This window comes from Cinclus cinclus, chromosome 1 (assembly GCF_963662255.1).
Source record: "Cinclus cinclus chromosome 1, bCinCin1.1, whole genome shotgun sequence".
NCBI classification, from domain to species: domain Eukaryota; kingdom Metazoa; phylum Chordata; class Aves; order Passeriformes; family Cinclidae; genus Cinclus; species Cinclus cinclus.
In genome coordinates, this window is record NC_085046.1 from 132,494,264 (window position 1) to 132,516,729 (window position 22,466).

At 37.3% G+C, this 22,466-nt stretch overlaps 1 protein-coding gene across 41 annotated transcripts in view; it reads left to right on the top strand.

Moving 5' to 3' along the window:
- Nucleotides 1-22,466, top strand: part of RIMS2 (regulating synaptic membrane exocytosis 2) — a 449,594-nt gene that overhangs the window by 387,929 nt on the left and 39,199 nt on the right. For 19 of the 41 annotated variants that reach the window (XM_062490879.1, XM_062490936.1, XM_062490837.1 and 16 more), the window contains one exon: nucleotides 9,886-10,127. The exons of the other annotated variants lie outside the window; for them this stretch is intronic. In XM_062490879.1, coding sequence (XP_062346863.1) covers nucleotides 9,886-10,127 — 242 coding nt within the window. The remainder of the gene's footprint in view (nucleotides 1-9,885; nucleotides 10,128-22,466) is intronic. 41 annotated transcript variants of the gene reach the window in all.

The following is a 22,466-nucleotide window of genomic DNA, read 5'->3' on the forward strand; positions in this document are numbered from 1 at the left end:
ACTGTACTTTAACTAAGGAGAAGGGGCCCAGTGCTGGTTTAACAAATGTGTGCTCAATAGCTATGGAAAGGTAATGCTCCACTGGTTGGCCATCACCCATAAATCTGGTTTGAATGTCTTTTGATCGAACAGGTGAACATTTTCAGTAATTCCACTGCACCTGTGTGGTGTTCATGCTTCTCCTAAAGTCCATAAGGTGCTAGCTAAACAAGCTGGGAGATGTGTCATCAGGTAGCCCCTAGCAGGAAATCAAATTTCCTTTTACAGATACCATTGAGAGCCCAGACCTTCCCTGACATTAGCCATAACATAAACATGATTCCTATGGAGGCCCAAGGGAAAAAAGAGGAAAGTTGCTTCAAACTTGCATGATGTGCCATGGACACATTGTCTCAGCAGGGACATTTGGTCATAGATCTGCCTTCTCCAGCTCAGAATAACAAAGGTTGCAGGCTCTTGTTCCGAAAGATGTGACACCTTTCCTCACATTTTCTTTTTTATGATGGTCTTAAGTTTTCTCTGTGCTTTTATAATTTTCCCCAGAGACCAAAAGTGACTCAAAGTCATTTTGTCAAAGTGACAGAAGTCAGCCAGGCAAGATCATGATGTCCCAGATAATGTATCTGGTTGAAGTAATTACGGCTTCAGATCTCTTGCTCATGTCCATTTAGTTCTCAGTCCCAGAAGATCAATTCAGAGACATGCTATGAGTTTTGGGGATGTTAGCAGTGCCTATTCTGACCCTGATTTTTCAGAGTCCTCAAGAAACCTGAATTTACAAGGATGAAGGAAATGTTAGAGTTACTTTATTCTTTAGACAGCCACTGCCACATACACGCACATAAGCCTTAAAACGAGCCTGAGCATATTGCCTTTGTGCAGTACTAATCAAAGAAATACAGTCTTTCTTGAGTGAAGTATAGATGCAGCTATAGTGAAATCCATATTGCTGACAGCAATTTATTTAAAGCCTTTTCAAGACATCTGTCTCTTCCCTGGTTATTATGTGATTTTTCTCTTAATGTAATCTCAGTAGTGCATCCTGTCCAGTTCCCCAGTGTCTGTCTTCCAAAGTTTTCTGTCAGTGAGTTTTCTAAATAAGTAAATCTTCCTCACAGCAATTTCAGTTTAGCAAGATGATAAATTATGGTAGTCCTTACCCTCAGTCAAAACATTATGTTTCTTACCTCTGTATATTTTAGAGCATTTCAGCCTTGAAGTCTTAAATTTTTCTCACTTTCCTGACTCGATTCTACATTATTTCTCTGTTGATTTGAGGTCTAGGACACATACTGGATTTAATGTCTAGTTTAGCAATTCACTGCTTGCTTTTCATTTCATAGAGCTCTATTCAGCCCTTCAATAAACAACACTGGGCAGCACTAAGCAAGTTTGCATTGTAGATTGTGACTTAACAGTGTTAATACAGAGAACTGGGCCCTCTCCTCCATCCCTGCTGGAAGACTAATTCAGCAGCAGGTTGGAGCAGGCACACAACATTTAACTTTCAGGTTACATACATGCTAGGTGCATGTCTGCAGGAGAGCAGTCTCGATTAAATCAGGTTGCTCATTATCAGTTTTAAATTAGCAAGCTAGTTGTTACTCAGCTTTTAAAACACAACTGCTTCTTTGCTAGGCTGGGTTAAAGAAGATGCTTTCTAGATTCAAAGAATTTGGATGTTATTCAAAGCTCATTCAGTCTTTGACTGCAATTTTTGACTGTACTTTATTGCAAAACCTTCAGAACTCATATGGAGTTCTTCTTTTATTACCAATCAATATGACAGCTGACTAATACAAGACTTCTGCTAATTTTCTTGCTACACTTTTTTTTTTTTGCATCCACACAGAGTAAATGACTTGTTTAATTCACTGTATCAAAGAAAGGGATTTCATCAAAGATTCATTAAAGTTAGCAGGGTAATAAAGTTTTTCTGTAACTTTGCAGAGGAAAACTTGAAAGTTTATTGACACTAGATGGATATTTATATTATCTTCATTATAACTGAAATTTAAATTAACATAACATATCAACTGTATTTTTATTTTTAAAAATAGCCAATTATTCTGTCAGAGAAGGTGAAAAATTTTATCAAAAAATCTCTGAATCTATGTGTATAATTCAACTGCTAGTGTTTGGAAAGAGCTAGCTGTTACAGTGGTTTTTTCAGCATAATTCATTTGCTATGGTTATGTTTTGTAAATACTCTAATGCCCTGACCCCAAATGATTTTGCCATTTTTCCTATTTTAAAAAAATTTTGCTAGAGATGCCATGGAAGAAGTTATACTTCTATTAATTTGTAATAATATACCAGAGAGGGGGAGATACCATCTCTATCAGAGAGGGAAAGAGAGAGCTCAATTCAACCTATGTACTGTAGCAGGTGAGGTATTCCGATTTGTAATGAAGGAGACCTTTGAAAAAAGAAATTTCATATCAAAATATATCTACTTATGTATTGAGATGTGGCCACCAGTTTTCTTTGAACAGTATAGCCATAACAAAATTTATTATAAACATTGGTCTATTTCTTCCCCCAACTTTCTTGTTATAATTTCAGTAAAATAAACCTTATAATTAAGTCAGTCTAGGTATTAGAGATTTATACCACCAATAGGTTAATAGAATAATTTTTGACCAAGTGGATCTCCAGAGACTAAGTCATTATAATTTTGAACCTGCTGTGTCTCTCTTTGATGCGAATTGGCAGACGAGTACGTGTATTGGCCGGAAGCGTTGTTCCCATGGAAATGTTATTTCCTACATCACAGCTGTCCCCATAATGCTGTTTTTGTTAAATTTCTTCAGTAAATTAATGAAATAAGATCATCTCTGATTGAGTTAACAGATCTATTAAGAATGGCATTGAAATTCATCTCCTGCTTGTAAAAAGCAGTAAACAAAGTCTTCAGTGGGTCTTCCAGTCTCACAGGAGACATATATTAGAAAATATCTATTACAACAATTGAAAAATTGTTAAAATCCTTTCCCTATGACATCACAGCAAACAGCTGTAGTACACACTTGGCAACATGGATTTTCACTATTATGGATGCCTTATTTTCATTAAGGATCACTACCAGAGAACTAAGCTGGAAAGCAATAATATTTATTTTGCTTTGACTTCGAAATAAAGAAATAAAGAAACCTGCAAAATCTGCCAAATTACTTGTGTAAATCTGATTCTCTGATACATATGCTTATGGCAGAGCAATGAGATTATATATTGTCATTTCCAACACTGTTGTAAAGATGAGTGAAAATTACAAACGGCATCCTCAAAAATCCTACCAACAATATACGGTAGAATGGATGTTTTGATATTTGGTATTGTTATCTTCTTCACACTTAAAAGTATTAACAGCATTGTAGATTGGAAAAATGCCTGTGCTTCATAACACTGGTTTTAGCAAAGTGTATTCATTGGTTAGTGAAAAAAATTGCTAAGTTTTTCCTAATAATTTTATTCTATCAGTCATTGAAACAGATAGCATCTGCTACATCTTTACTTAGTCCATATCGGGAAGTGAGACTCTTTTCAATTGGTTCGTGATTACAAAGTCACTGAGTGTTAAGGTTTCTGATCTGCTCCCTGTGCTGCTTTCAACCACAGACTGGTGTGGTTCAGAGCCAGGGCCTGATTTAAAAGAGAGTTTTATCAGTCTTTAGCAGTACATTACTACTGTAGAATTTACCAGATTAGTGCAGAGGGAAGAGGAAGCTTCCCCTCCCAGAGCTGCCACTCTGGGGTTCCTTTCACTGGGACTTACTTTGAGCTGGCAGATAGATCATGATATCAGTGTGGGGGTTTTAGTTTGTGTTTTGGGGTGGGTTTTGTTGTTGTTGTTGTTGTTTGCTTTGTTTTGTTTTGATGGGTTTTTTGTTTTGTTTTGTTTTGTTTTCTGGCCTAAACAAAGGATTTCTGATGAAATTTGGCACTTAGTGTATGAATCAGCCAGTTTTTAGAAAATATTTCAGTTTCTGTAGACAAAAATCTGACCATAATGCCAAAGACTGCAAGTTTTTACCTATGGCAACAGGACGAGATTTTCCATTTAGTGCATGTGTTACAATGAGTATTTATTGTGCCTGCACCTCCTTCGTGGAAAATACAACAGCTGAAAATAGTATCAAATAGTTCTAAAATTAGTATTTTCTTGTAAGGTAATGAATTCTTTCAAGTCCATTGGAAACTGAGAGAGGTAGGATGAAGGTTCTGACTTGTTTTTTGCTATCTAGGATCCAAAAATATTGAGTAAACCAAATTTTTATCTGGAACTTGTTTAGGATCTCAAACATTTGCCCACAATGCAGTTCATCTTACCCAGTGCAAGAATTACAAGCCATTCACTTGGAAAAGTGGCTTCAAATCAGTTTCACTGCCTTTGGGACAGGATTCTTTCACACTGTGAAATCTTCCCTCTCCTTAACCCAAACCTCTCAAACAGTTTCTTTCCATCTTGGTCAGGTATCAAGGGAATGGTCTGGCTAAAGCAGGAGATACCAAGACTAAATCAAAGATCTTGTGAAACCTATTTCTCTGCTTCTCTTCTAGGAGGCTTTCCTTACGCCCTTTAAGGAATTCTCCTCTGGCTATGCAGCAATTCCAGAAAAGTTTGCTTTCCAAGTAGCCAATTCTAATCATCAGTTTGTTTGGGTTTTTTTAAGTTTCTCTGGCTGTGTTTTCTAATCTTTCTGTATTTCAGTACAAATATTAACAAACTGGAGAGAAAAACCAGATTATTTCTGATCATCTGCTGTAGTAAGAGTCTGGAAGACTTTGAAAGCACATTTTTTTCCAGAGAGTAATTACACTCTTAGTTTTGAAAACAGGTGAGTCTCTACAAAGAGACAGTGAAGAATAAGAAAATTGCCCTTAAGAAATCCAAAACATTAACACTGCAATTCCAGAAGGCTGTGTTTGAACAGCAATTTTATGCTTGCTTACTGTTTTACTTTAAAAGCATTCAGAAAAATCTTATGGGCCAGGATTGGGCTGTTGAATATCATAATTTGAAAACAATCTGAGATGTCTAATATCAACAAGGAATTTAAGGCTAAGTCTAGACAGTAAGCAAGATAGGGCCAGGACATAATATAGATCATCTATATTGTTTAAACAGCTTGGGTTCTTTTTGGCATAGCTTTGTGCTGGACACACTGTTAAGGGGCCCCTGATTCAGATCAGGGACAGTTCAGGAGACAGCATAAATTGGGTCAGTTTCCTCCAGGCAGATGCCTGATAAAACCCAGTTTTGGGAAGGATGTAAGCTAGTTGAAGCTAGCCTGCTCTGTGTATGCAGGCTGGCAAGGCCAGAGAACAGGCCTAAAACATTTGATTAACTGCTCTAAGCGTGGCACAGAACTCTTCATTAGCTACAAGAACCATACTAAATTCAGCAGATTCATAGAATCTCCTGAGCTGGAAGGTACCCAAAGCAGTAAGTCCAGCTCCTGGCCCTGCACAGAACAGCTCCAGGAAGCACACCATGTGTTTGAGAGTATTGTCCAAACCCTTCTTGAACTCTGTCAGGCTGGTGCTGTGACCACTTCCCTGGGGAGCTGTTCTGGTGCCCAACCACCCTCTGGGTGAAGAACCTTTTTGTGATCTCCAACCTAAACCTCCCCTGACACAATTTCAGTCCATTCCCTTGGGTCCTGTCACTGGGACCACAGAGAGATGAGTGTCTGCCCCTCCTCTTCCCCTCACAAGGAAGCTCCAGATAGCAGTGAGGTCTGCCCTCAGTCTCCTCCAGAGTGAACAGACCATGTAAGCTGACCTGCTCCTCCTATGACTTCTCCTCAGGCCCTTCACATCTTTGTTGTCAGTCTTTGGGTGCTCTCTAATGCCTTTATATCTTATTTTGTGGCACCCAGAACTGCCCCCAGCCCTCAAGGTGAGCCCACCCCAGCTCAGAACAGAGCAGGACAATCCCTCCCTTGCCTGGCTGGTGATGCTGTGCCTGATGTCCCCAGGACAGGGCTGGTCCTCCTGGCTGCCAGGGCACTGCTGACTAGATAGTTTGGTCCTGTTAAGCCAAAGCCAATAGACTTGCTGCCACCTTCACTCTGCTTTTGCTGTAGGCTGTGGGCTGCCACATAGCTGAGGCTGTGTGCTGATTTTGTTCTTGTTTTGGTTCTAATAATGGTATTATTATGTCTTTATGCACATATTATTTGGACTAGGATAATTACTTTATTCCCCCCTTTATTTTATTCTCCCCCCAGAATCTGGCTGTATACTCTGATGAGGATATTTTGAAAATTATTACTGTCTTAAAAGACACTTTGAGAACCCTATTTTTACTGCATATCTATTCATTAACTCATACAATTTCATAAGTTACTTTTATATAATGTCTGTTTTAAAATACTTTTGAACATATTTACCTGGATGTGTGTGATATTATGTTTTTGTATATGTATATATAAAGAAAATTTCCAGTAATTTCTGTCTCTGGCTAAGGAGAAAGGTTGTATGATTTACTCTCTATATTTTATTCTGAGGTTAACCTTTCTATTACCCCAGAAAGAAGCCAAATCTGACATACAACACCCGTTTTTTCTGAGAATAATCCATTTGTGGAACTGTCAAAAGGCAGACTGGGTAGAAGGGTATTTTCTACTGGAGAGGGTATCAAGTATCTGCCAAGAAAAATTAGTGAATGAGGGTTTGGATAGCCAGAAATGATTCAGAGTGCTGATGAAGGACGTGCTCATGACCATTCTGGGTTTATTATGAGGCACTATAAACCACCCAGAACTCTCCTAGTATGTATTTCTCAAAGCTTTTTTTACTAAGAGAAGAATTGCAAAAAATCAAAGTCCCTGCTATGGGATGGCTTTCTCCAAGGGCCATTTATTTGCTCATTAGGACTGGAGCAAAGATGTCTTCTCTGCTGCTTTTAGAGAAGAGGAAAACCCCCAAGCCTTTAATTGAAGAAAATAGTTTTAGAGCTCTACTGTGGGAAAAAATAGAGATTTGTGAATGATTTTTAGTGTCAGCCATTTGTACTAGTATTTGGTATATCCACTTAAATCTAAACCCCTTTCTCTTAATTTGAATTCCCTTTCCTACCTTTCTCAAAAAGTTGTCCAAGAGAAGGTGTCTGACTGAAGCCTACATCATTACTGGCAGGAGTATACAGCAAAACATTTTGTGATACTGAAGCCTTTAGGCAGCAGCCAAGAAGCAAACTTCAGTAATTCATAGTACTATCATATCTAACTGCACAGTGAAACTATAGTGACCAATCTCTTTAAACACACCAATTTCTTTAATAAGGGCAACTAGTGTAATGCATTCCACTTAAATAGAGCCATACATCTTGGAAAGGACACAAAAAGCTCCCCAAAGGCACATTCAACTGAGGAAATGGTGACTTTTTCTTCCATGCAACTTTTATATTAAAATGAAGAATATTTCTATTTCCACTGATGACATAGGACCTTTATTGAATGGTAATATCACTTATAAAGCAACACATTAATTACTATTTTCCATATGACAGGAACTCACTGATTTTCTGGGTGTTATTTTTGAAAAAAAGGATCACTGAAATAGGTTGTTCTGCAAGCAGCGAAAAACTTACCTCCCCCTCCAGCCTGTATACGTGAATGAATTTCTGCTAGGAGAGATTGAATAATGACTTCTCCTGCAATCTTTTCCCAAAGAGGTGTTCATAAGATACCTCTCCAGGGATCTGTTTTCAAAATAGTTTTAGAAACTAAATAGCTTTAGTTTCCTACTGCTCTGTCAAATTTGATCTGATTTTAAAAAATACTGAAAAGAGAGAGACCTGACTGAAAGCACATATAATAAAATTTCCTTTAAGAACTTGAATTTAAAATAGCATTACTGGATAAGGGGGTCTAATTTTCTGTTTCTCAGTATATTTTTGCTCAAGATAATGTTGAAGATATTAGCAATGCTTTTTCTAGACCTCTAGTATGTTTTACATGCAAGATAATGTTGAAACTGAGAACTTGTTTCTGTGACATCTGTTTTCTTTGACTGAATTCTTAGAGGTGTTAGTTTGATAAAAAATACAGTGTGTGATGTTATAATCTAACAAGTAAGTTAACATAGCTCTAATAAGACACGGAAATGGAAATTCTCTTTTACTGTTTTGCTGCCTACTTCTTCATCCACATCCTATCCCATTCCTCCCTTGGTGATAAATGTACCAGCGAGAGTCAGTGTGTACTAACATATAACAAAGGGGGTAAGAAAAAAGCTTTCAGGTTACCACTGTGTTCAGTCTTCTGTGATTGTGTGTCCAGGCATGGCCACTCTGGCTCTTTCTCAGCTTTGTTTTGTGCTTCTCCATCTGCTGATCCAAACTCTCATTCATTTTTCCTTTTAACTTCCCTGAGAAGTACGCTCAGTATTTTTTCAACGGTAAGGTCTACTTCTGCTATGAACCTGCTCTTAGCTTTCCACAGGTTGTGGCTAAGGCATAAGTCTTCATTTACTTTTGAGTGCACTGCATTAATTCCATATATAAGTTATTGACAGAATATATATTGCAAAAAAACTTCATAAAGAAACAATAATGCCTTCCTTTTATGAAATAGATTTCAGGCCACTATAGATAAGGTAAAAGGAGTATATATTTTTTCTATACTCAGAAAAAATTGCTCTAGAGACATTTGCTGAGCACTAAAGCTCTAGCAACAGCCTTTGAAAATCTGTTTAAAAAGTAAAAATATTTATTTTAGCCTTTATATATTGGTGATTTAACAAAAAAGTCATTTTGCCTGGGTTCCAGAAATATTCCACAGTTTTGTGGATTGTTTAAAATGGAATCTCATCAGGACTTTTTGGCGAGAAGCACTGTACTGAAAAGAATAATAAAGGTCGAAGTTCTGTGCAAGAACTTAATTGAAATAGAAAATTCCCTATATATTTTCAGGCCCACACATACCCCAGAGTTTCCAGTTCTGGATATTTGTTTGTATACCTACGAACCAGATGTCAGGGCAAGTGCTCATGTCATCAGTGCCATTTCTGAGGAAAGGAAAGTTCTCTTAGGCTGAACCACTGGTAGGTCAGGTTCCCCTGGGACACATGAAATGCTGCAGCAGATAGTTTAGATGAAGCCACACAGAGCACGTTTACACAGTCTCCAAATGAGTACAAAAGAGACATTAGAATTGAATTCCATTTTATCAGTAGTGATGATCTTTGCCACATAACAGTCAAATGTTGTGTGAAATACATATCTAGTATCTGTATTTGTTGATGTGAAATGGAGATGGAGGTGGAGGTGGAGGTGGAGATGGAGATGGAGATGGAGATGGAGATGGAGATGGAGATGGAGATGGAGATGGAGAAAAAAACCTATGGGTGTTCATTACTGTATGATGATTGAGTTAAAGCAGATCACTGAGAACATCCTTGAAATATCTGAATGTTTAGTAACCACAACTGGGCTTCAGACTGATGTCGTTTTCTACTCAGTAATGAATCAAGTGTCTGTTTCCCAGAGGGATGTAAGTTATTTGTGTGTATATATGTGAGAAGAAGTGGTGTGCAGCACTGACAGCAGAACTTAAATTTTCCAAACAAAAAGTGATTCTATGATATATGGATGCATTAATTCTTTGGTATGCTTTTGCTGGTAATAAGTTTTAAGTCAATCAGTAAATAAGACCTTGTTATTTAAAACACAATGTTGATGAGTCAAGTATTTTTACAGTGGACCAACCAAGTATCTAGAATTAAAGTTTCTCCTTTTACCTCTTAAAACAAAACCCTACCTGTGTGATTATCTGCTTTTACCCTCCAGTCTCCCAAAACCTTCCATCTGAAACCTGTCCTTTTCTGTCTTCCCCTTTTTACTCTGTCTGCACTGTTTATCCATCAACTGGCTGACAGTGTCTTTACATCCAAAATGCAAAGCAGACAGATGGCCATCTCAGGAAAGAACATGACTAAGAGCACCAGCATAAGCGGGGAGATGTACACGCTGGAGAAGAACGATGGCAGCCAGTCGGACACGGCAGTGGGCACTGTTGGTGGTGGCAGCAAAAAGAGACGCTCCAGCATTGGTGCAAAGATGGTCGCCATCGTGGGGCTGTCAAGAAAAAGCCGTAGCACGTCACAGCTCAGCCAAACTGGTAGGAACTAGATTTGTGGTTTTTTTCTCTCAAATTACCATTTAAATGTATATATTTCTTATGTATTACAGTTTAGTAATTTGAAGATCCTGTTGAAGCTGCATCATCAACAATATTCTATGGAATGAAGAAAATTATCAATTATTGGTTTTCTCTGAACATTTACTAAACTTATTTTTTTTTAAGCAAAGATCCTTTTCAGGTTAGACTGAAGCTTTTCTTTTCTGCTTGCTGGAACCTGCTTAATATATGAGTTCCTTACTTTTCAGCTTTTCAGGAACCAGCATAAGCTGTACTTCCACCTGGGGGCTTCCTTACTGAAGTGTGTGAAGGGTCACTGAAATGTTGGTTTTGTTACATATAGTGTTTGTGTATTTCAACATGAGGTTTTTTTCACCTTTGAACATGCGACCTTATTTTGAATCAAAACAATTTTCCTGAACAAAGTTATAGGTTATATTACTTTAGTGTAAATATATTACTGTGGTTTAACTACTTTCTTTTCATCCTACAAGCGTATTTGCCACCTGTAGAAATTTTCCTCATTTCTGTTTCTCTCAATTCAAATTGGATACTTCAATGTGCTGCCTAGGAAAACAGAGAGTTTCTTCTGCTTTGGTGCCTAAAACATTTTAAATCTTACACATTTTTTCTATTGCTTCCTATTTTGGGGAAAATCCATATAATGCACTCTGAAAAGCTCAATGTCAAATAATGACACTGTATAGGACAAGTGTATTTTATGTTGAAAAAAGTTACTTGTATTTGAATAACATTTGTATAAAAGAAACGATTAAGCAATTTATATAAGTATGCATATATAAAATATAATATATTTTAAGGTACATACAGAAGATAGATTGTATGCTCAGTATTTAAGAAAAACTGTTGGTGATGTTGTCATATGGTTCAAGGTAAGTTTACAGTGCCCTGCTGTGTGAGGTTCCATCTGAAGGTCTCCATTGTGCTACCACCATTCAGACACGGATAAGAGATTTCTCAGTTCTTTCCAAACCAAAGTGATGAGACTTCTAATGTACTACAGAATGGAACAAAAGAATGATTTGCACTGTCAGAATCTGTGGTAACATTTTTAAGTAAACTTTTTAGAGGTATGGGTGGGATTTCAAGTACTGTAAGGAGTAGAACTAAAAAAGAAGAAGGAAAAGTAACAGTGCAGAAGAGGGTAGGGAGCTTGACTATGTGACTTACAGAATGCAGTATGAGAGAGAATGAAGAAAAGGTGAAAGAATGTATATAGAGAAAGCTCTGAATTCATGCAGCCACAGGTGACTCCATCAGTAGGCAAGTCTTTGCAGCCATCTTGTCTCTTACCAGCTCACTTGCGGGTTACATTTCTCTTTTGTGTACATTTCTATTTTCTTCAAAATAAATGACAGATAAAAGATGAAGTCACCTTTAGACAAATCTGGAAGTGTCTGGTTAGGCAAGAAAAAAAAATTAATCACTTGCTCTTCTGAAAATGTAAATTTTTGGCTTGTGATAGTACAGAGCTATGTAACTGTACAGAGGCATTTGAATATCAAACCGTATCCAATGCACTACATTACTCTTTATGATCTAATCTGGTCTGTCTTGCCATAAGAGCTATTAAATGAAGGATGTCAGCTCTTCATACATTGCTCAAGTATGTCTCAGCACTAGAGAGGATCTGTACTGTGTGTCTGGTCTAGATCTGACTTAAATACCACACTGTCTTTGTTACTTGGTGCTTTTAAGCAGAAGTTTTTCTCTGTTACATCCAGTCAGTTGCCCAATGGCTGATTAGATGCTCCAGTCAGGGACATAACTGAAATATAACTGTCCCAAAGAGTACTCAAAGTCTTTAGACCCACTGACTGTGAGTAGGGTGTTCTGACAGACTCTTGGGTGAGGAGCTGTAATTCAGTGCTGTTAGAAGAGCGGCAGGAGCTGGGGAGCCTGCACGGCTCTGGCTAGCAGCCCCTCTGCCTTGGCTGCTCCCTGGGACAGGCTGTGATCAGGGCTGGCCTGTGCCTGGCCCCGACCAGAGCAGCCAGGGCAGCTCCTGCTGCCATCTCCTGAAAAAGCCCCTGGTGATGTTTGGATGTGGGGGTACAGGTAAGGGTTGGGGGCTGTTTTATAGAGCTGTTACTGTGCACCTGCTCCCACTGCTCTATTTGACAAGTGTCTCCAAGGAGCCCTGTCTGGTGGCCACATGTGACTGCTGCTACAGGATAGGCACAAGCATCTTTAAATAACTGGGTCACACAAGCATTGCTGGTTGTGCTGAGCAGGCACGTGGCCACGTCAGGCCCTGGATGAGGGGCGTGCATGGTGCTGTACCTACAGTGACACAATGTGATGGCCTGTTGGGTTGGTGAGAGTGAGGTGACACCATGAAGAAATACCTTGCGTGTCTTCAGGCCCTTCACAATGAGGACGGTGAGACATGAGAACAGGTTGTTCAAAGAAGCTGTGGGTGCCTCATCCCTGGAAATGTTCAAGGCAAGGTTAGATGGGGCTCTGAGCAACCCAATTGGAGGGTGTTGCTGCCTCCCCTACAGGAGGTTGTAGCTAGATGGTGTTTAAGGTCCCTTCCAACCCAAATCGTTCTGTTTCCATCCATTGGTACATCTTAGAGAAAGTGTTGGACACCAGCATTGCACATTGATACCAGAGGATTAAAACTTGCAATTAAAGTGATTAATGAATTTATAAATTTCTCTGGCTTGTTTTGTCATGTTCGTTTTCTCAGATGATAGGTGCCTGCACAAGGAATCATTATATTGGTACAATCTGGAACCAAAATACTAATTTCCTGTAGGTGTCCTGTAAGTACAGGTTTCTGGAACAGAGAGGTAGGAGGTATTCAAGTGTCAGGGCACTGGTACCATGTAGAAACTGGTTTAAGTATAAAAGTTTCTTAGGTACTTTCTGAAGATATTATATCATTCAATGGGCTGGCTAAGTATCTCCTTATGTATCAGGCTTGAAAAAACATTCCAATATCAGAAGATGACACTTTTGTCAAAAGTTTTGTGCTCATATGGAAATTGGTGTAGAAATGACTGTCTGTATCTCTGAAGTTTTTTACAAGTGTTTCATAAAGTATAATTTTACTTCAGTGGTTTTCTTCATTCATATTTTATAACTAAATCCATGCCAGAAGTTTTTCTGAAAGTAGGTCATCATAACTGTTTTCAGGACTGTGTATCAGATTTACATGCCTTATAAGGTCAATTTTAAATGTCTTTTCAAATTATATTCGTAGTGTTTCTTTTTATTTGTCATAGTGCTAAGAAATTTACACTCAAAATAGGTCCAGAAATGTATTTTTTATTCTGGTCTGTAGTCCTTTTCAGGTAGGGCCAGTTGTTTTATGGGTAAAGAGCATGATACAAAAGTAATTTTTCTTAAGGTAGCTTTCATTTAAGACTTCAGTAAATGACAAGATACTGAAGAGTAGAGTAGCAAGATAAATTAGAATTTAATTTATTTATGGTTCCTGTACCTTTCCAGTGCTCCAAAAATAGCTAAAGGTATATACTCTGTATTCTTGAGTCAAGCTTTCAATTCTGGAAGCTAACATTTGATGGGTTAGAAAGCGTTTATGTTGTAATGTTCAGGTCCTGATTCCACAGGCATTCTTCCTTGTGAAAAAGACAGCTTTCTTTACAGAGAAAAGTAGAATGCAAAATGCAATTCTTAACAGTCTTAGCTATTCATATCTGGAATATAAATGTTTTCCTGCTGGTCAGCCCTGAGGGAACTGATGCTCAGACTTCTATAGAGATGCAGACCTAATTCTCAGTTATATTTCATTAATGAGTAAAATCTTTGCTGTCCTCTTATTATGCAATCTTAGGGATCCCTTTCAATTTACATGCACTGTCTTTGGCAGGTAGATACCTGGGTGCCTTCACTTCCCTTATTTAGCTGTCATTTCTCTTTTAGTGAGGTAAATATTTCATCTTTTCTTCAGTTAGCATAGTGTTTGTAGGCTGATTATATCCAGTAGCCAAAGCAGTTCAACGCATGTTTTCAGAATCTGGGGCACTCCATGGATCATATATACTAAAACATCAAGTATGTATGTTTGGTCACCTGTACAGGGTCCAGTGTGCTCTCAGAGACCAAATCCTGTCATGTCTTTGGGTAAGCGATTACAATAGATGGAACCTATTAAAAGAGATTTAAAAAAAGAAGTAACAGCACAACTTGAAAGTGCAGTAATGACCAGTGCAGTAATGCCTGCAGAGAGGTGTAACTATGTTTGGATAGAAATCAACCCTCGTGTGTCTCTGGAGAGTGTTGCTCCAGAGTGCCCTGCACATGTAAATGTAGCTGGTCATGCTGGGACATCTGACACTGCCTGAGCTGCACTTGCTTTATTGCAACACGTTGCTCCATGTCACCTAAGAGCTCTTGATTGGATGCCATATATGGCATGAAGTTATAGGGCATGAAGTAAAAGTGGAATTTTGAGACAGTGTTATGAAATCTTTTGACATTCTTCATAATTTTGCTGGGGTTAAACTTTGCCATATATTACTGAAGTTCCCTGTAGGAAAAGTACAAACAGCAGTTGATTCTGTGCCAACAAAATGGTGATTGATGTTAATTCAATAGTTTTTATCAAAATGAGGCATTTCCATTTTAACAGATTCTGTAGAGGTCCAAAATGAAAAGAGTTTAATGTACTTAGAAATTTTGATATTACATGGCTACATCTTAGAAGAAATGTAAGAGAACTAGGTCTCAGAGCAAAAAGTTTGAGTGACATTTTATTTTATTTGTGTTTAAAACCAAAAATTTGACTATATGATTTGTAGGGTGTTGAAACTGCAGTCTGAAGTGCCATATTTATAAGTAGAACAGTCTCATTTACGTATGTTAGGAACCAATGATGTGGCCTGTAGAGCAATTTCCTCAACTTATGGAATAATTGAGGGGAATCTATTGGTAACATTGGTCTTGGTGTGGTATTGAACTTCACATTTCTCAATTCAAAATTTTATTTATATTTTAAAAATAGTCTTTTATTACCTATATAGTCAATGAGGTTCCTGTTAAAAAGAAGGGGCTTAATCACTTGGAATCGTGGTAACTAAAGGAGAAACTACATTGATTACCTTTCATTGTCTAAAGTGAGATAGTTTATGGTAAGCATACAATTTACTGAATAAGTGTATTCATTCATTTGCATAATAGACATTGTTATTTTCTATCCCTAGAATTAATTTATGTGGTCAAAATGTCAACTGAAATTATCACCCACTACCTTTAATTTAGACATGTATTTGAATTCTTTTAAAATCATATATATACAGGCAATTTGAAATAAGCCATTTGTTTGGGGGTTAATTTCCTCTCATATTCAAGAGACAGACTGGTAATGTAATAGATTGTTTTAATGTGTAGTATTACATTTGCATCAATATTCTTGATGTGCAATCTGATTTACTTTCAAAATTAACACATAATACATTGATAGAAATGTAGGATTAGCAGTTGACAAGAGATTAGGGCAAATTTAACTTATTCATTAATTAAGAATTGTGAACTGAATCCTTTACCAAGAGGAAGTACCATTATAATAAATGCATTACCAAGAGCATTGATCAGCTTTTACTAAATAAACTCTGAAAAATATTCTAATAAAAAAAAGATATTCTAATTGCAAACTAAAAAGGCTTTAAAATGTCATTAAATTCTGTTGTTTTCCTCTACATGTAGGAGAAGAATAGGAAAGGAGATATGGTAATACAAAATTTATGCAGCTGTCCTTAACAGATTTTCGGTAAAAGCAGGTGTATATTTGAGTCTTTGCATGTTCACAAAGCTTTTCTGAGAGATGGACGCAGTGAAAACAAACATAGAGTTGAGATGCCAGAAGGGAACTCCAGCCAATGCTAACTATGATCTTATAGAAATCCTCTGGAAGACATTTCTCACACACAAAGTGTGGGAGACGCTTTATGCCATATATGAGGAGAAATTCCAGGGAGAAAGAAGCCCTGTGGTAAGACTAGGGAGTAAGAATAAAAAGGCTTAATTTTAGGCAAAAAGGTACAGAACATGTACACCAACTGAGCCATACTGCCTCAGTAACAAATAACTCATCAAACTTTTCTTTAATATAGTCATCAACTCAGTGAGGTCTACACCTGTAAGGTTTCCATCTGCCTGTGGTAGAAGTAAAACTAATCCCCCTGGCTGTAGGCATTTATGATATTAAAAATCCTTACTTATCATAAAAAAATATTTTCTGCATTTCTTTACTTAAAGAGAAACTTTCTTATATTACTACTTGAACTCATTAATAAGGGGGAAAAAAGGAAAAAGTTCTAAGTGAGGTCAGAACATTTAGCTTGACCTTCCACAAGATTTTTTTCTATCCATAATTAGAGGTAAAAATAGAGAGAAATGTAGGATGATCTTTCTTGGTAAAAATACTGTTAAACTATTTTTCAGAGCAGAAGAATTCTCATAAGATCCCTGCTAAAAAAATATACATCTCATAAAAACCCCCAAACTATAAAGCTGTTTTATTTCTGTTTTTGCAGTAAACAAGATTTAGGGAGCGGTTGTGTTGTTACATAAGCAAAAATTTAGGTTTTCCTTAAGAAAGTTTCCATTTAAAAACTCATTTTGGGATTTTGTAATCCCTTAGTTAAGATGTAATATAATATATGACAATTTCTTGTTCATAATTCCATGAAAGAGGTCTCTGATTTCATTCTACTGAAGCTTGAGAGTGAAAAGAAGAACTTTATAGGGCAATCTCATACCTTGGCAATGATTCAGTTTTCACTTTGCCTGAAATGTCTGGGATACTTATCTGTAGTTACAGTTCCGTGTATATATGTAGTTTATACTTCGAGGAAGAAAATTCAGTTGGGTTTTTTTCTCAGAGAACTAATAACTTTACTATTCTCTGAAAAATACTATATTTCTGCGAGAAATAAATTCAAATAATATTTCTAGTTTTGTCAATTTTGTACCTAGCCACCTCAATGGATACTCCTTGTATTATTCTAGAAGGACAGTGTTCATCTATCCATTGCTCTGTGAACCATCATCACTAAATAACTGTTCTGTGAAGGGAGATTTACTTCAAAGGCCAGCAGGAAGAGGGCTGTAGTATTTTGCTGTTGAACAGTTATCAGAGACATGGTTTGCACACCAAAAATAAATAAAAAATACTACAGTTATATTTATAGATTCGTTAAGACTGCATATTTTTAAAATTTAACATTTCGTAATAATGCAGGATTTCTTTCCTCATTCTTAAATGGAATGCAATATTAAATGTCTTTTGGCAAGTTGTATCTTAATATTGAATAAATGTCTTTAACACTACCTATACTATCAATGCTGTTAATAACCCTTTGATAAATGGAATTCTCTTTCTAAGGATACAAGTGAATTTATAGAAAGTAAATTTCCTGTAAGTAAGAAATCCTGAGAACAACCTCAAAAGAAAAGGTGGTAATAGAGGCATGCTGTGCAGTCTGATTCAGAACAGCTCTCTGGCCTTGGCTGCTATCCAAGTTCCAGGACATTGCTGTCAGAAGTTCAGTTTGGCTGCACTGTCCTGTTGCCCATTTCAGCTGGCTGCTGGGTCTGTGCTACAAACACAAAACGGGGAGGGAAAAGTTACACAACTTCTGCTTTTAAACACAAACCTCACGGGATTTCCCACGGCTTGTGGGAATCATGCAGGTACTGAGAATACAGCTGTGCTATTCATACTTCCAGGCACTTTGTGTATAATTGTTATGAATGGGCCGGGAGACCAACTCCTTTTTAAAAGCCTTTATTAAAGGTCAGCTGTGGCTGGGGAGCCCGAGGGGCTGCGCACACCACCACTGCTCCCACTAGACGATACAGAGGAGGAGAATTCACAGCTTTGTCCCTTGGCAGAGCCAGGGCTTCCATCCTCACGAGAGTCCCTAGGGAAAGACTTCCTCGCTCCTGGTCTAGGGGTGTCATGCCATCCAGGGGCTATTTAAGTCATGGCAACAAATTGAAGAAAGTTCTGGTGGTGGTCTGATGTTCTTTACTGTTCCTCCGGCTCAGGAATGTTATTTTCAGTCTTTAGTTTCACGTTGGCTTGTTGTCCTTGGGGTCTTTTGATGCTGGATGTCTCTAATGTGCATATAGCCCTGGGAGCAGTAGAGGTGATACCGGAGGGAGGGGGGTACAGGTACAGAGTAGGTGATGGGAAGGAATACAAATACAGGGTCAGCAGAACACACCTTAACTTATCAAGGGATGTTAACACTTAACAATGACAACAAAAGGTAAGTTTTAGAATTTTAACACTTAACATTCAATAGCAAATTAACACTTCAATTAAGAGCTTATTAACACTTAATATTCAAAAATAAACTGACACCTTAATCAAGAGTTCATGACTTTGGGGTTTTATTCTTTACATAATTAACTGGGCTATGACTCACAGTGCATTTCCAGGCTCTTTAGGCTGGCTTTGTCTTCCACAGAACAAGTGTGATGATACATATCACCCAAAACATATTTGCCACTGACGGTAAACTCTTAACAGAGAACTCTTCAGGAGAAATTATATTAACAGAGTAACTTAAAGTTATTTAAGTGTACCACTGATGAATAGACAAGCAATCAGTTATCAGGAAGCTGAAACTTCTGCTCACAATCAAGTTACCCTAAATATAATCCTACAGTAAAGTCTCTTATTCATGCTTTATCTGTCATACTGGGTCATCCTTTTTCTTTATTTGGGTGCTAGCATAATAAACTTCAGTTTGTAAAATAGTCCATCTCAGGTATGTGCCAGATGGTGCGTGCCAGGTACTGTCCAAGAAACTGGGAAATTTTATTTTCCTCCAGCAAGGGAGGGCTCTGAACACAGATCTCCAGTCATAGATACATGTTGTCAAGTTCCAATATGGGACAGACATTTGGTCTGTGCTTCTCTAGAGACATAATAAAATAAAGTAGCAGTCAAAACTAAATTTCTTGAACCAGGTTCTGCAGCTGCATTTTTAAAAGCTTGCCAGATCTGTCCCTGAGGCAGAATGTGCAGAACCTGTGTTTTCTGAATGCTCATGATGTAGGATAGGGCCCTGCCATCTCCATGGTGGCTTGTACAGAACCAAAATTAGAATGAAAATTAGGAAAAAAATACTGAATCTGAGGAATGCAGCACTGGGGCTATGAGCAGGATTTTCCTCTTTTTTATTTTGGAATGAGATGACAGATTACCGTGCATTTTAGGAACTTGTATCCAATGCCAAACTGTTTTTCATTCCTATGTGACTTCGCAGTCTGTATAGAGAAGTGACACAAACACAGGGGAGGATAAGAAAACAACAGAAAAATAACTTGAGACCAACAGAAGTCAATGGAGTGCCATAATATAAACCTGAAACTTGTCAATACTTTCTGTTTTAGTACAATGAAAAGGATTTTGTAGAATTAATTTTTCTGTCCTTCTGGATTGTACATTGTGCTTCTTAATTATGCTATTGGAGAACTCCAGGTTTAAGTTTTAGGTTTTTTTAAATTTCAGAAAGTAAAACACATTCTTATACTTTACAAATACCAAATGCTTTGGCAGTGGATACTAAGGAAATGGATAGATTAAAGACATCCCAAGTGCATCTAAATTAAGTGGAAACATGAGGATCTAGCTCAAGGAGTGCAGTAGTGAACTGTGTATTTCTGATACAGTATTTAAATTCTGGTAGTTTACAACTGAGGAATTCCTCCACATTTTTTTCTTAAATGTCAGTACAGGTTTTGTTATTGCCTTTTGAGTATTGCTTGAACAAAGTGATACAATTTTCTCTAATACTGTTAGGCACATGTTAGTTCAGTTTAACTTTTCATGCTCAGGGAGCAAAAAATTGTCACTGAGAACATTTCATAGAAGGATGAAAACATTTTAGTTGTTTGCAAACCATTTGTAATGAAGTCTGTCTAAGAAAAGGTGAAATGTCCCTTAACAAATGAAAAAAAAAAAAAAACTTTTTCCTTATCACCCACATAATTTAAGGATAGTTCTTTGTCTACCTGTATAAGACAAATAGATCCTTTGGGAGATATTTTTTTATCAGTCTTACATTTTTTTGGTAAAGTAAGTGAAACATAGTTTCCTTAACAGTGGGAGCAGGGGTTGTCCTTTTATATGTACTTTTAGGCGTTTCTTCCTTGCTTGCAAGTGCTTGTGTGAATGACATTGAATTTTTTCCTGCCATGGTCATTTTATTACAATATGAAATGTTAAACTATATATGTTTTCTTATACTAATTAAACCTCTGCTGCAAAAGTTACAATCAGATTTTATTCAGTTTTATAACTATAATACTCTGATACTTTGTGTTTGCCCTTGTCTGGTTAGAATTTGGTGCCAGCAAAAATTATTTTTAGCTCAGTCTATGAAATCATGTTCAGACTTAATTGAAAATATTCACAGTAATAAGTACTGTTCTTTTTACTATTTGCTGCAGTAAGACCTGTCAAGAACAAATTTGTACTGTGAAGGAAAAATTACTTCCCTCTGATTAACTAAATTAATTGTTACCAGCATTACAGATTTTTTCACAAGGTGGATGTCTTTAATATTTTTTAAAATTTTAAATTAATGCGATATCTTGTGTATAACCTGTAGTGTTAAGGCACTGCAAATTTAAATATTTATGTAGAAAAGATAACATAGTAACACATTTTAAAAAATCAAAGCTGAACTCTATAGAAACTTTCTATTTTAGATATCCTAAAATTTGTAAATTAGAGGTTCTAGCAAGGAAATATTCTACTTTTACTTTTTTTTCAATACAGCACAGAAAAATGCTAAGATATATGAACATCAGAAAAATACCATTGAATTTGAAGATCTAGTGAACAGCATTGCCTGCTTCACCAAAGCATTCTTTTTCTTGAGCAGGACAAAGAACTTCTCCCTGCTACCAGGGAGCAGTATTTCCTTGTTCTGTCACTCTTTCCTGGCTGCTATGTCCTCTTGTTTCGCTAGCAGTGCTGACCTCCCTGCTGTTCTTGGGCATACCTACAGAGCAAGCTTTTGGTTCATCCTTTGGTCCAGTTTGTAGATAACTGAAAAATTTCTGGTCCTAGTCTCTGTATGCCATGAGTTGCATTAGTGACTGAAAATTGAGCTCCCATCCAGAGGATGCAAATAAAATTGGTCTGTATGAATCTGCATAACTTGAAGGAAGAAAAACATTTAGGCAGTCTTTTTCTTGTTTGTCTGCTTTAAAGACATTCTGATTTTATTTCAGAGGTTGATTTTATTTCTGAGGTTGAATATTATTTATGTATGTTTGAAATTAGTTAAGTACAGTGATTAATAATTAGCATATGAGTAGCTTCCCTTAAGTTAGTAGCTCACATGAGGAATTCTCGCCTTCAAAAAGGGGAGGAAGATATGTGAATCCACTTTTTACACACAAGCAGTCCTGTTTCTCATCTGCACTCTTTCTCTGGTAAGACCACTAAGAGACAAGAACTAGATGAATCTTCATCCCTGTCACTGTTGCCATTGCTATGCTTTCTGGTTTAACTTCACCACCTAATCAATAGCCAAAGTCATGTCTTTATCAGGAAAATGACAGAAATGCGAGGAAGCTTAGAAAATTAATTACAGTTAAATATCTTGCAGTTTACTTGCAGTTAAGTAATGCACATAAAAGTCTGGCCAGAACTGTTCCCTGCACCATTCCATCAGTGGCTGCAGACCAAATTGCCAGAGGAGTTACCTTTAAAAGCATCACTGCTCAGCTGTGTGCAGGTTGAGTCTCCTCGCATTCTGTCACTGCACTGCCAAAGCCAGGTGCCAGCAGCAGGTACCCATCAGGTCAGGCTGCATGCAAGTACACAGATCAATCATTTCAGCAGCTTTCTTATGAAGAAGTCTAAGTGTTCAGTGCTCAGTAAAAGTCATTAACTTGCATGTCTTTTGCTATTCCTTTTAAGCAAATGCTTTCATGCAGCATATTGGCTGATTATAGGAATTGTAGAACAGAACCCTACTGAGAAAAGAATTCTTTGCAATTTTGCAATGATTTTTTTTTTTCAGATGGTTAAAACTGGATCCTGGATTTTGCAACTGTGTTTGTCTTTTCTCAGTGGGGAGATGAATCTAAGTATGTGCCAGTTTTGTCCAAGTTGCAAGGTCTGCAGGATTAAGAAAGAAAATTATTGTCATTTGATTTGACCTTAGTGTCATCCTATACTCATCTGGCATTTGAAGGTACACAGTACATGTAGAAAGGAACCTGAAGGTCTCCTTCTGGAAAGACCTCTAAAGCTCTCAATCTTATGATCATTTAAGGTTATATCTGTAAGGATAA